The 15,576-nt window shown below is 33.6% G+C and overlaps 1 protein-coding gene across 8 annotated transcripts in view; it reads right to left on the reverse strand.

The window, feature by feature from the left end:
• CPLANE1 (ciliogenesis and planar polarity effector complex subunit 1) overlaps positions 1 to 15,576 on the reverse strand; it is a 62,307-nt gene that overhangs the window by 13,027 nt on the left and 33,704 nt on the right. For 3 of the 8 annotated variants that reach the window (XM_064439468.1, XM_064439469.1, XM_064439474.1), the window contains exons 28-42: positions 14,925 to 15,061; positions 14,248 to 14,330; positions 13,009 to 13,091; positions 11,450 to 11,518; positions 9,697 to 9,889; positions 8,848 to 9,093; positions 7,905 to 8,654; positions 6,836 to 7,020; positions 5,266 to 5,395; positions 4,248 to 4,302; positions 3,018 to 3,122; positions 2,427 to 2,519; positions 1,213 to 1,325; positions 759 to 957; positions 243 to 487 (exon numbers count right to left, since the gene is read on the reverse strand). In XM_064439468.1, the coding sequence (XP_064295538.1) occupies positions 243 to 487; positions 759 to 957; positions 1,213 to 1,325; positions 2,427 to 2,519; positions 3,018 to 3,122; positions 4,248 to 4,302; positions 5,266 to 5,395; positions 6,836 to 7,020; positions 7,905 to 8,654; positions 8,848 to 9,093; positions 9,697 to 9,889; positions 11,450 to 11,518; positions 13,009 to 13,091; positions 14,248 to 14,330; positions 14,925 to 15,061 (2,686 nt within the window). Of the gene's footprint in view, positions 1 to 242; positions 488 to 758; positions 958 to 1,212; positions 1,326 to 2,426; positions 2,520 to 3,017; positions 3,123 to 4,247; positions 4,303 to 5,265; positions 5,396 to 6,835; positions 7,021 to 7,904; positions 8,655 to 8,847; positions 9,094 to 9,696; positions 9,890 to 11,449; positions 11,519 to 13,008; positions 13,092 to 14,247; positions 14,331 to 14,924; positions 15,062 to 15,576 lie in introns of those variants that run through there. The other 5 variants (XM_064439472.1, XM_064439471.1, XM_064439473.1 and 2 more) reach the window with 5 other exon arrangements.

The following is a 15,576-nucleotide window of genomic DNA, read 5'->3' on the forward strand; positions in this document are numbered from 1 at the left end:
AATATATTCTGCCCATTCACTATGAACATCACCATTCTGGCCAGCATTTGGTCCACTGTAAGTAACCATGTCAGCCAACAGATGCAACACTAAATGTGAAAGAACTGTATATTATTCTCAATCTCACTCAATATATACTAAGCATATTTGAAAATACATCATTCCAAAATGTAAATTTGTCTTTAGCTGAAGGAAGTTAAAAAACAAAGTTTCAGACACAACAGTTAGCAGTCACTACTCACCAGGCTGGTACTTCTAAAATCCTTCTCCATATTCTCTGTTATGTTCTGTAGTGTCTGTAATTGCATATCCATTTCCTGCTGCTTTGTGGAAAAGTATTCTTTGCCAATTAGTTTGGATGGAAGCTCTGAGGGAGGGAAAGTTCTTTCACCTTCATGTACCATGTTCCCAGTTACACTATCTCTAGCAGAATCTGCCGTCTCATCTTCCCGTTGCATTTGGCTTAGTATATTTTTCAGATGACTGTCTTGAAATTTAAAAAAAAAAAGTGCACCAACAGCATTGAACAAACTGCAAACATTTAAGTACTACAAGAAATTAGGCTTAGCTGTGCTATACCTAATAGTATGTTTTAGGAGGCAGGAATTGTCACAAAAGAAGTCAAATGTATAAGTCTTTTGATGTATAACACTAAAAATGCAGTAGGCAAGTTGGGAGAAGGCTGCCAGCTTTCTGTGGGAGGTAATACTATTACAATAAAAGTGTATAGCTGTTTTTCCTGACTTGAAATGGTTTACCTTTCTTCTGAAGCAACTCCGGTGGAATTGCATTAGTAACAGAAGCTGCCATGTGATGAAGTTTTGCAGTAGGTGGAATTTCAAGCTTCTCGTTTTCCTGTGTAGTAGGTATCTCTTCTGCAGACTCAGGTATTGCGGGCAAATCGTTCAGGATGTCACTGTCTTCAATGTCAATCACACTGATATATTCATGTTCACTCTAAACAAGAATAAGATTATGCAGAATTATACAGTATGTTTTGCATACATTGTTTACAGTACATTGTTAACTATTTCCTGTGTTTACCTCTTACCACTTTGACGTGAAAGGCTTTTTGTTTTGGAGACAAAATAACCACAATATTCCCTATGGTACTGTAAAACATCCAGAGATAAAGAAAACAAATTCATGAGGTAAGACAAACAGTAAACTTAAATGTATTTTAACCATATATATATATATTAAACCACTAACCAAATCAGGTGCATCTGACAGAAAGGATGGTAAAGGTGTCTCAATCACTTCAGTGGGGAATCCCAGGTTTAAATACATGTCTGATGGTAGTATCTCGTGGGCACTAGATGATGCTGTGAGAAAATAATAGTAGTATTATATTTACAGTAGAACCCACGAAACTTCAGACAAACTATTTGGAAACAGGTCTGTGCTCTCTAAATTATAATAAAAGCCTTGATTAACATTTCTTTTAAACATACAGACAATGTAGCTTAACAGGTTTCTTTAACGTTTGCTTCTAACTAAATTACTAAAGTATTTGTTCATTTTGGTGATAAATTAGCAGAAAAATACTCAAAATATTGAAATCAAAGCAACATGCTGCAGTCTAAATTGCTATTGATTTCCAATTCCCTCCTGCATAGATTAAAAAAATAAAAATCTGCATCTTCACTTGATCCAAATAAATGACACTACTCAGCTAGAAAGATTCCTAATAAACTATCTGCAAATAAGTCATGTGATGCAGTAAAATAATCTTTGAAATGGAACAACACTGTTAAAGTTTAAAAGAAAGGAAAAATTAATATGCTCACTTGATACCATAGGGAAAATACTTAGGTACTGAATTCTATTGTAGTACTGTGTATCAGGGATTTATAAAATGGGCGGAGAAAACCCAAATAAAAATAAATCTTCTTTAGCCCAAAATCAAAGTTATCTTCTACTTTTTGTTCTACAAATTGACCAAAGAGATGACTGACTGGGAATACAATTCCTACTTGAGACCACAACATTGTTATTTGGAAGATAGCTATTACAGAACTTAGGAGGTGCATGGAATAACTTCTTTCATTAGCTGAGCTACTACAGTTTGATTTCATGTGGAGCTGTGATCTGTCTTAACATCCCACTGGTCAATCCATTTCGTCTATGTAACACCAACTCCCCAGGCTTAAGCAGGACTAAAACCAAGCTAAAATACACAAACGTACCTCCTCATACAGGAATAACAAAGCATAGGTGCACTGCACCACGAGGAATTCCAGCCAAGCTTTTAATAAACAGTATTATAATTACTTCACATTTGGTTTCAAGAAGTCGGATAAATTAGCATCGTTTTATCTATATCCTGCATTAAGCTACCTCATGTACAAAAACCACGTTAAAATTGTAATATTTTTATAGACTTCCCAGACAACAAAGAAAGTAGAGAAAGACTGAAGCCATACCTGACACAGGAACAGAAATGACTGACTTTTTATTCTGACCTTCAGAAACCTCATTTCCAGCACTGTTTCCAACATCCTGATATGGCTGGAGCACTTGATAGCAAAACAACAAAAAACAAAATGCATGAATTTAAGGAAAGTAAAGACATAGATGGCATTATCTGAATGTACATTTCTGCGTTCCCAGCCCCCAAATTAAAGCAAAGTCTAGGGGGGAAGATGCAAGGAAACAATTTCAGTCATGTGTGAAATGTTGTCTAAAATGCATTTAGATAAAGTCAAACTTAGTTAAAAGGAGCTTTCAGAAAAAGTCACAGCAGAACTGACTTACATAAAGCATGTGGAGACTCTTACATAACTGCATCAGCAATATTTTTGTATTTTTATTTAAAATTATTTTAACTAATGTTTTGTAATTTATACTCCAGTATCTTCTGGAGTATCTTCTTTTTGAAACAAAAAGTTACAGCATAAAATACGATTTTCCCTTTAAAAACTTACTCCACTTTTGGAAACTGATCAAATACCACAATTAACAAGAAGCAGTATCAGAAATAGTTGGTTGCTGTAGGTCACACAGGCAGCACTTACCTGGGTGAGTATTTGTACTTGCATCTTGAGTTTCTGCTGGTTTTTTTCCTGAAGAAGCCATGTAATGTAGATCTGCTGAAGTAGTAATTGCTTCCCCCATTGTGTCTAAAATGTGATAATACACAATAGGTGTCTACAAATAATGCAATAATTAGAAATCTATAAAAGCAAGGACATTAACTCAAAACTGATGGCTCCAACAGATTTTTCTTTGCATTTTAAACAGATAATTTTAACCTTTCTCTAAGCATGCCTCATGAATGATTTCAAGAAAAGTTTGTACTACCTGCCTTATGTGTATATGCACTGTACTGGAACATCCAATGTTACACTGAATTAAAATCAAGACTCATTTGAGACGTGTAATTTTCAAATTAAATATTTCAGCATGCTGTACAATAACAATTTGTTTCATAGTTTAAAAGGGGGGAATTATTTATGAATGATTACCTTTATTTCTTTGTTGACATTATATAGAGTTTTGCAAGCCACTAATTCTCTAAGGCCAAATTTCAGAGAACGGATTGTATTTTGTCGTCTGATAGGATTAAATATTGTGCTGAATTAATGTACTAGAAAGGAGCAAATCTTTGTGTAGGCATGGTCTTCATTTTGCAAGCTAGAGATATTGTAAATATACAGTTTCTTTTCAAAGAGAATTAACTATTGTGTAATTAGAATATGCAGGCAAATAAAATTGTAAAAATATCGTTTAAAAACAAATAAACTGATTTAGAATTTAAAAGCATTGTTTACAGCATTCTTCTGATGAATCACATGAACAGAAATCACTGTGAACCCTAGTTACTGAAGTTCATTCAACATACTGTTAGTATTTCGTGAAGTCCATCGTTTATAAATAAATACAAGACTATCACTTATTTTTAAGAAAACTTAAAATACCTCTATAATTTTTAGGAGAATTATTCTGAGTTTACAGGTAATTGATACGAGAACTTAAATTTGCCTGCATCTCTCTCCACACCAATCCCCTAAAAGCTGACTACCCCAAGAAAACCCTATATATCTGTTGTACATCCTAAAAGATTTTCCTAATTTTTGGGGGGAAAGACCCCACAAGCCATTTTGCTGTATTGCCCACAGACTACACAATTTGAGTTTTTAACATCTTGATGACTACAGAATTTTCCTTTGAAATCTAACAAACTTCTGTTCTTTGGGTTTTTTTTTTAATTTAAGCACTCAAAGCATTAAAAGACTTGTACTTGCCCACTGAAATGAAAAAACCATCTTGAAGATAAGGTGTAGATTTTGCTTGTTGATCCTAATATAGGGAGAAAAAGAATTATCTTAAAAAATAGTCCCAATGCCAATTAAAGGCTTTCTTGATGCTGTTAACTTTCCAATATACCTCCTTTGAGTAACGATTTGGGGAAAAAAAATTGTAACATACTTTTCCTACCCCCTTTTTGAATTCTTCTGATCCATTTCAGCTTAGTGGAATTACTGACTACATAACATTCTTTCCCATATGTACCTTGGGATGATCTGCAGTAACACAAATTCCTCATTCTTCTTCAAGTATATGCTATCTCTGCTGTTACCATAATTAACAACTCCCAGGTCTGGTGAGGCTCTCCAGCTGCTGTGCTGGACAGGGAAGTCTCAAAGAAGGTATGTAATTGACCACAAATAGAGCCTGAAGCTCTAGGTAGTGTTCTAGCTTGAAATCTGGTACTTGCAAGAATAATGAGCAAGTATGTCAAAAGACACCAAAGCTACCTAAGCAAACAAAGACTAGAAGTGCATAAATCAAAACCCAGCTTGACAAAGACTTTCTCTTCTCAGTTTCTTGGCTAAGACAGAACTGAGACCTCATGCTCCACATCCTCACTCTTATATTTTCATCACCTAGCCTCATGTGAAAAAAAGTAATACTTGGGTTCTTTCTCCTAGCATTACTGCTAGACTAAACATAATTTTTTCTAAGCAATTAGCATTTATGTATATATTTGCTTTCAAAGTACATACAAATATCCTACCAAAATAGACAAGCTCATGCCCCAGGAAAAACAAAAGCAACCTCGTAATACTTTATAAAAATAAATCTCTTGTTTACAGGAAATACAAGTACAAGTACATGAATGAAAGATGTGTACTGTTTCTAGGCTACAGCTTGGAAGAGATTTACATGGTTGTTTTGGTTTACCATTTCCTGCTCTTTCTTTAATATTACTGTTAATAACTGAATGGAAAAAGGAAAAGAAAAAAACCCATTTTTCTATACCCCACTCCCTGATTCAATCACCGTCACTGTATCACTAATACTGATGATGGAGTCATCTGGGCAGAAGGACACACTTGGTTTCTTTTTTTCCTCCTTCTCTTTCATTTGTTTGTCATCACGCCTCTTCTGTCTGTCAACATATTAATTACGAATAACAAATATGAACTGCACTTAAAAAAACCACACCTATATTTATTTCTATTATTTATATATTATAAAATACAATTTATAAATTATATATTAAATATAGAACATAACATATTATTTTATATTATATATATGTATATATTTATAAAAATACAATACCTATCGTTTTGTAACCGCATCTATTAAGAAGTATACACTGAAAAAAAGGTGGAAAAGACAAACACAACTGTTGCATACAGATCATTTCAAAGCACTAATTTTACCTACCAGAAATCTACATAAAACTGTTGCAGAAACTCCGAAAAATACTTCAGAATCACACCAAAATATCTTAATTGTCTAAGAAGCAATTTATATCAAATATTACAAACTGCATAACATTCTATATCCATATTTTGTGTATAATAATATAATCATTACTACACAAAATGCCTGTAAGGGATCTCTAAGAAATACTCCAGCAAGAAACAAGCTTCTGTTATTGTTGAAACTTCCTAATGAACTATTTTACTAGAAAGTTGAAAACTTTAATATCTGCTAAGTAGATTATAAGACAACAATTGTAGCATTTCAGCTGATAATATCAAAACTGATATTCTGAACTCCAGCTGCAGTTACTTTTGTATCAATTGTTTTTCATCTTAAGAGCGAACAGCTCCCCTTAGAGTCTGTGTTTCCAACAGCCAGAGTTAAAAGCATCACAACCAGAAGCAAGTGTTCTATTCTAGATTCAATGATTCCATTAACTCTTCCATGGAAACCACAGATTTCTGAAATGTCAGGCATCTACTGACATTATATAAGAACTGAACAAAGATACACATGCAGCTTAAACAAACTGTTTGAAATGCTTGTGCAATCAATTAACAAAGAATAAATCAACTTTCCAAAGTCATGAATAACATACCTAGCAAAACAAAATAAAATACCCTTCAGCAGGAATTTTGTTAATGACACTCTGGATTCAGAAACAGAGCCTGTATCTTGAATTATATTTAAAGATCAAAAACCCTTTCACAGAATCACAGAATGGTAGGGGAAGGGACCCTTCTTGAAGATTACTGCTAACAGTGATGATGCACAGTGTAGACAGTAGCCTACAAAGATTCACGCTGTAAGCATCAAAGCATTTCATTAACAGTATACAGCAAAAAGCCAGATGACAAGACTTTAAACCACAGATAACAGTTTGAAAAACACTTCCCCTTGATTCTTCTTCCTATCAGGCTGGTAACAGCAACAACCCCTTTATGCCCTATTGCTAAAATTCTCCTGCTGTGCCTTTACTAATGTTTACTATTTTATTCTCCTCCAGCAGAACTACATCCAATCCCACTTTATTTGAAGCTGTTGTAAGAACTCCCACTGATTTCAGAGCTAGAAGGTATAGGTTACCAGTAAGTCTTTCAAAATGAAGACCCACTTTAAAAGTTTGGCTTGCCTTTTTCTATTACTCTGCACATCTCTTAGTTCAAATGGTTCAACATCAGTTTTTAGTAACTGGATAGGTTCAGTTTGGTCTTGTCCAAAGGAAGTACTGGACACAGTATGATGCTGGTGGTGTTGCTCAAATGCAATGAGATCTTGAAGTGGAATGAGTTTTGGTGCCTGAAAGTGTTCAGAGAGAGAAAAAAGCAAAAATGAAACAATGATAAAGGAAACAGAGAGGGAACCCCAGTCAGACTGGATGAACAGAGCAGGTCCAGTTTGGATTTCAGTTATACAAGCACAACTCCTGTAGCAATTGGTGGAGAAAGTGAAAACGTAGTATTAGGAGTATCAGACCAGAATCTCAGCTAATATGTAAATGCTTAAACTGTTTTCTGAAAGTAAACTAAAAGGTATAATGATTTTATCCATAGAACGTATTTCACTAATATTTGCATTTCTAATATATGTAGTTGAGCATGAAGATAAGAACCATGCAATGTAGACAAGGACTGAAGAAGCAGCTTTCACAAAAAAATGTTTCTATTCTTTTCAACTGGAATGGGCAAGCATATAAGAGTCTATCAGAACAACATTTTTCAGAACATCAAGTTCTCAACATCCAGAAGATTACGTTTCCTTAACAAGACTTTTAGCATTCCATTTCTGCCCTTACAAAAGAGCATTTCTTACCGCATTCTTTGTATTTCTGTAAATATTTTGATTTAAATTTCTGTAAAAACAGAACTTTTTTTTTAATCATATAAATATTAGCCAGTATTTCAGATACTAAATTCCTTACATTCATTATTAATAGGATGAATGTTGATGAACTATGGAATGTGGGATCAATCTAAGGTTGTTAAAAAATTTCCAAGCTTGCAGCTTGCCTTGTATTGACATACCGAGAAGGAGGTACCTTAGTTCCAGATCCCTTCTGGTAGCTGTGCTGAACACTTCCAAATTCTGTACTCTGGAAACATTAACTTATTTTTGATGAATAAGAAACCATGAAAATGAAAAATCCCTACAGCTTAAAAAACTATATTATTAAAATCCAGTACCTTCTTTTTTTGATGTAAATTAGCATGAAGTAATGATATTCCTGTGCGCTGTAGTATTTCTCTGCAGTCAGTCTCCTTTGTTACACGTGTAACAGGTATTAAAGTAGTAATGACTGGTTGTCTTACAACTGATGGAAGTCTAGGTACTGGGTCAAGCTGCAAGTGCAACAGTGGAATACCAGCCAGGTTCTGAGTGGTTGTTGCTTTTTCCATATTCACATTTGCAGAGAACTGCTGCAGAGGTGAAACTTCTTGTTGACCTTCATACTGATCTGGATTCAGGTGTTTGGGAGGTCCCTTATGCACAGTTTCTGCCCATCTTTTCTCTTCCTCATGCATTTGCCTTGGGATCTCAGGGTCATACCTACTCATCTTCAAATCTGCCGTTGACTTGCTCTTTCTTGGCGTGTATGATGACTGATGGTTCCGTAAGGAATCTGATGAACTCCAAGCTACTCGTGGTACTGGGGGTGGTCTAGCAAAAGCTGATGACATTTCTGTTGGATGTAAAAATGTCGGTTTGAAATTATAACCTGATTCAAGCTTAAGCAAAGGAAATCCGTTTGCGTAATTAATGTTTTTTTCAATAGGGATAAGCTTGGGTGTTTTCTGGATGTCTGAGGAAGGACCTAGGAGATGAAGTGGTTTAGCAGATGCTGAAGAATGCAAATCTTGAGATGGTGGCATAAATCCTGCTTCTCTGTTGTGGCTTTCTAATGGGCTTAAAGGAACATTCATATCCAGATGATTCTAAATCAGAAAAGCAAACAAACAGCATTTACAAGTACCTTGAAACAGGAACCATGCACTAAATATGCACAAAAATGGTATAAATATTTTTTGTCTGCAGCAATCACTACAAAAACATTTACTAACTTAACAGGACAGATAACACACCAGATATACCGAACAGTCTTCATAAACAACACTTTGATATACCTACTTTTTTATGGTCATTGTTGGTTTCATCTCTTAAACTATTCCTTGGCTGAAAACCAAAGCTCTTTTGACCAGGCTTTCCTTTATGTTCTTGAGTGGGCAGTTGTGTTTTCAGAGTGCTATTGCCTTCCACAGTGTGTATGGACTGGCTTCCTTCCACATGAATGGATTGACACTGCTGTACATTTGGCAGGTTGGCAAAGGATGACTGCAGTATTTGCATTAAACTCATGAAGTTGATTTGCTGTAGCTGGATACACACACACACAAAGTTAACGCTGTAAACAACTGTAACAGGAACCTTAGCAAAAATTCTATGTCTAGGCTATGTTATAACTGTTCATTATCCTGTTAATATAGGTGATAACAAACAACATCCCAAAGTTTCAATAATTATTTACTTGAATGATTGTGTAGTGTACTAGACTTTCTTTTAAGATACATTACGCTATATTTTTTATTATGCTAAAGCGATACAAATTCCTTCACTTTTTTTGTGAAGTTTGAGTAAATGTTAGGTCACATAGAATTCCCTCAATGTACTAACAAAAACTAAATCCTGGTATAGCTGCAAAGTTATTACAGTTTCAGATTTTTTCCTAATCTGTACTATTAGAACACACTGCATTATGTGAACTAAAAGATATCAGACCTTACTATATTAATAATTTTCTTGAGTCAAAATCAAGAGTTAGGTCTAAAATGAGTTTTCACAGTAGTTTATGGCGAACTGGAAATCTCTTTCAAAAAAAAACCACAACACAGAATACCTTTGAAATAGCAATTATCCTCACTGTTTTAAATAACACAGTTTATACTGTGAACACACTTTTCAATACTGAGATGCTCTCACCTGAACTAACTTAAACATTTCATCTTGGAGCATCTGCCTGACATTTTCTGATGTGTTTAGTTTCTCTTCTGCAGGGACTTCTTTCTTGACTTTTTGCCTCTTTGCAGAAATGGGAGTATTGGAGGTAACACTTGACATAGTTGACACAAGATCCTGAGAAGGCTGACCATCATTTAGAGAAATCTCTACATTACTTGAGAAGAGAAGGAAAAGAACAAAACTATTAAAAACATTCATTGTTCAGAACACCTATACTAGGTTGTCTTAAATCAATCCAGAATATTTGAAAGTAACTTCATTTTTCTAAAGCATGATTCATTTTTAGGAACATTTAAATAATTAATTTTGCACAATCTTCATTGGATAGCATGTATGACATCTTCTCCTAATGCTTTCTAATATACTGAATGAAAAAGAGTAGTAAAGACACAAGATCTATCTAATTTATTAGTCACAAGGGTGCCTGAAATGTTATCGTCACTAGAGATAGTGGCAGAAAACAATGATTTGACAGAAAGAGGGCCTGGTTAGTCATACAACCAAACAGCTGATGGAAAAGGGAGAAGGACATTATTAGCTGAAATAAGAGAGATGGCAGATTCACTTTCATTTAAATAATTAAATGTGCCTTTATATATTTAGAAGTAAAAAATCAACAACAAAATTTCAAATCACAAAACAATTAAAATTAAAATAACATGTACCAGATAATAGAATATATTGAATTTTTTCACAGATGTTATTAGATCTTATAGTAGGTAAAGACTATTAAGTAGACAAAGTCCTCTGATGAAGAAGAGGGGGTTAGTGTTTACATTAAGTTATAAAGAAACTGAAGAACTTCACCTACATCAAGAGGAATTGACCCAAGAGACATTTCTCTAAGAAAAATGCTGACTTTGCTGTGGGTACAGGCAACCTTCAAAGGGTTTTTGACAACTGAACAGGATGGCCTCCAAGCATGTTAAGAAACAGAAGCATAATGCAATGGCTACTAAGTAATATTGAAAAGGTTTTGGATATGGAATAGGTGTCAAGTGGCACAAGAAATCATTTGGAAGACAACTAGAATGTGTAAGCATGGCACGAAACCCTAGAAGTCAGAGAAATTTTTCTTTTAAAAAAAGCTGGCATGAAAAACTCAAGAATGAAATGAGATGAGACACACAAAAATGGAATCCAAAGGGATGCACACTTCAGATCTTCTCCTAAACTGAAAAAACTCAGAGGACTATTCTAGAATTGAAAGCCAGAGATTAACTCCTGACCCCTTTTCCCAATTCCAACCTTCTCCCTATTTATAGAAATATTATGTATAATGTTTACAGGAATATAGCATTTGCTGTAGGACATATGCATTTTAATAATTTTATAAAAATATGAATATAAGTTTATAATATTGTTGTTTAGGTATTTATGTAACAATATATCTTCTATAGTAATATTATATAATTATAATGATCCTACCTGGAACCAATGAACAAAAGTAACACTTCTCTTGAAATCTGGTAGCTCTGAATTAACATGTTTGATTCATGTCATACTCTGGACAACACGCAAGAGTACATGATCCTCAAAGGTTAGAGTACAAAAAGGTTTCAGGAAAGGCTACGTAGTACTACAGTTTGCAGGTAAAACATACTATGGCTGGAAATATTTTGTAATCAAATCTACAGATCATGTTATTTCAAACTGAAAATTTAATAGGGGTAGTCAATTTTTTATTATAAAAAATATTATAGGTTTATCTTACCTGGGAACTTCTGCATCTTGTTCTAAAGAGGATGAGTGAGAAATGGTGCTAGTAACAACCTCGGTCATGCTATAAACAAAGGAAGAAAAAATTAGCATTGTAAATACCACAATAATTTGTTATGCTGTTTATTTTCATTTTATATATACTTATATACATATGGGTTTGTATATATACACACACACATATATATAACCTCCTGAAAAAGTATTTTAATTAGTATGAGACAAAATACCTGAAAGGCACCTGATCAGAGCTACACTGATTTGCATTACTTCAGTTACGGCATTACACTGCAATCTAAGCTGGCAAATGTTGACATTCATGCTTTGTCTCCCTAGCGATCAGACTGATTCAAACAAAAGGACCGAAAAGGTTCTGGCTATTCAACACAAAGAACAGGCAAAAAAGAAGTTGATCTGAGTTGACAAAAGAAGAGAAAATTCTAGTTTAGCAATACTGTTAATATCATTACAATCTCCATTCCTAAAACAGAAAAGCCAGTATCATAAGAATTGAGGCACATTTTATGTGCAGTTATTTTTGTTTCTTTCAAAACAAAAATATATCAGTTTAAAATAGTAGAGAATTCTAAGTCTTTCTAAAATTAAGCCATTTAAAAGTTTTCCACAAACTTTATATATGCACAGGAATATTTATTTATGTGCCATCACAATTAGTAAGACTTTCTAAATATTAAGACATTCAGGCACTGTACCAGATGAAAAGGTTTTGTTACTACAAACAAATTCAATGGATTCAAGAAGAAAGCTAACCTAAATAAAAAAATAGGTTGATACTTTTCTATCATTAAAACAAATGAAAAAACCTCAAAAGTTCAAGATTCCTCACGATACCCATAATGAACACTGTTTAAAGAATATAGAGATTCTTCCCTTGGAAAACTTCAGAGAAATCAAACTGACCATTAATCTATTCAAACAGATGAAGTGACAATCAGATTTATGGACTGTTTCTATAATTTTACATACAATAAAGTGTGGAGATATTTTAAAACCCAAAATTTTAAAATGATCATAATTAAGTAAATTTCTTAAGTTGTGTAAAATACCTCCCTGCCTCTATAGGAGTTAACAAGCTTACAGCCCATATCCATTTTCATCTCACTTCCCGCTTCCTAGAACCACCCTCTCCTTCTTCTATGTTGTGTAACAAATTAACTGTTAAGTTTCCTAGAATTACAGCTCTCCACCTGTATTTAACCTGAAGTTGCTGCTCTGATTTCAAGTCTGGGGAAGTAACTGTATACCCGAAAGCTTTTCCACTTATTCTGTATCTTTTACCCAGACATAAAATACACCTTCCCGGAAACTATGCCTCTGTTATTTGATCCTACTATAATAACCACTCATCCGTCCAGCACTTTGCATACGTGAAGTAGGAGATGACTGAAATTTTGTTTAAAATATGAGTTTGATGCTACAAAACCCAGCAAGAACACATTGAGATGTCACTGGATACCGTAATTAACAAAACTACTTTACATTTTTAAACAAAATTAAAAGATAAATTAGAACAACAACAGAAAAGTCTCTCACGCATTCTGTTCATCCTTTCCTTCCTTTGTTTTTTCCACCTTTTGGTCTTCCTGGGGACTATCTACATCTGAAATGGAGATGTGCTGGAATACAAAAAGATGCATTTCAACTTCTAAATTTTTGTATCCCCCTTCTGCTTCAATAAAGCTTTTTATTAGCATAAAGCAAACACACTTTTGATTAATCAGTCACCTGAAAAAGATGACTGAAAAATAATAAAAATTACATACTTATCAGAGGACAGTTACCGATCAGAAATAGATATTAGATTCATCTAACACCTTTCTAAGTCATTATTATGAGTTTTTATTTACAAATTCATATCCATATAGTACCCTGGAAATATACTCTGCTAATCTCGCATCTCCAAGGTAAGGATGAAAATGTGGAAACAACCCTATTATACACAAAGAACTTACAAACTAAGAAATTGATACAAATGCAGGATTTTACACAAAGCCACACACCTGCTACCGTAAAATGCACTATAGAATTGAACACCACATTTATTGTTCCTAATTCCATTAAGATCACTGAATCTAGAGTACTACAGGCAAGTAAACTGATGGTATTGCAATTCACATTTCAGCATAATAGTCCTTAGCCAATTTCAAAGAAAGGAGACTTATAACCAAAGATGATGCATGAAAAAAGAAGGCTTGTTTACAGATCCAGACTGAGTTTTCAAACAATGAGAAAAATAAACATCTTTAGATATTTAATTTAAAAGCAAGCAAGCATGCATGCAAACAAATGGTAGAATCTTTACTTAATCACCCTGTGACAAAAAAAATAAAAGTTGTTAATAGAGCTTTCTAGCATAACAAAACACATGTAAGAATCTGGTCTATTAACCAGAACACCACCTGTTTTGTTTTGTCTTAATTTTCATGTTTTTAAATACATATGTGCATACATAGACTTATATATTTATATGTAGTGCTATACATTATATAGATTTAATGTAATTTATATACTATATATAATTATACATATATAGAGGCATACACACATTTAGTTTTCCAAACAATTGATCAGTTTTCAAAAGTGCTTACAGCAGATCTCACTTTATTACTGTTAAATTACTTATGACTTTTATTACTGATTCAAGCAGGGAAAAAAAATCACTAATCCTAAATACTTTAAGCCCTCATTTTGTGAAGTACATTGACGAATTCAGGATATTTTGAAAAGAGTATTCATAATAACTTCATGCTTCTATGCAAGATGGTAACTTGCCTTTCCTCTTTGATGTTCTACAGGTTTGATCTTGACAGAGCCATTGGAGCTCCTTGGAGTTTCATATGGCTCTTCAAAGAACTCTACAAAATAAAAACAATTACTCTAAATCAGAAAACTACATGACATACAGCACTGTTACACGATTTCTGTCAACTGGTCACATTAGTCCACTTTTTCCCTTCCCCTGCAAGAAGAAAGGGGTTGGGAGATCTCTCAGTGAATTCAATAACTGTTATCACTAGTGGTAATGCATGCACCAAAAGAAAAAAAAAACAAAACACCACCAAAAGCCAACTAACCACAACTTATTTTTCTTGTTATTTTCATGGTAGGAATATGAGAAACTTATTCTAAGCATACTCAGCTCTTACGATTTTCAAAACATATTTTACACAGTCACATGAATATTTTCAGAATGAAAGGATTGAATTAACTATGTTAATATATGTTGTCCTATCTCTACAGCAAAAAGAAGTTACGTAAGTGAAAAACTGATAAGAAGGTCTTGAGAAAGCAATTGTATAAAATTTAGTTATAATATAAAATGGATACAAAAATAATTTCAATTGAACAATGAAAACTTATTCCCATTTTTTACTTTAACAAACAGAGGGACTGACTCCTACTGTTTTATATGTCAGACCATTGTAAAATAATATACCATAAAAACAAACCTCCACTTTCTGATGTTACATCTAACTCCTCCTGAACAAATGGTTCCACTTCATTAAGATCACCAGTCATAGGAGGTACAGAATAATTCCCATGATTAATGTCCTTCTTATCAAAATATCTTGACTTTGTAGATATTCTGGTAATTAGAATTACAAAAGGTAATTAACAATAGAAAAAATGTATCTGACAGTTTAAGAATGCTGTTCCTCTCAGATTGCAGGCTAGTGCATAACTGTAAAATAAACACTGCTATGATATAATCAATGCTCATGTAAATTTTCTTATCACTGAATTTCACTTAAACTAAGATTAATCTTATTTTTTAGTATAGCTGTGATTTTTTTAGTGACATTAATGGCAGTCTTTCAGATAGACCGTTTCCAGAAAAATGTAACAACACATATGAACTACCGAAAATATGACATGAACTGCATCATGACTTCACTTGGTTAAGGTTACATTGCTCTCCTTCACAGAAACTTCCTTTATTTAAAAAAATCTTGTCACAGAAGACAAACAATAATGTCTCAGAATACTAATAGCAAAGATCTTTTGTTTCTTTAGTGCAGCAGAAGATGAAGAGAAATGTCACAAAGGACTTCAGGTTAAGGAATCGCCATCTCCAGAACTGTGTAAGATACTAACAAAATA

Source organism: Phalacrocorax carbo, chromosome Z (genome assembly GCF_963921805.1).
Source record: "Phalacrocorax carbo chromosome Z, bPhaCar2.1, whole genome shotgun sequence".
NCBI classification, from domain to species: Eukaryota; Metazoa; Chordata; class Aves; order Suliformes; family Phalacrocoracidae; genus Phalacrocorax; species Phalacrocorax carbo.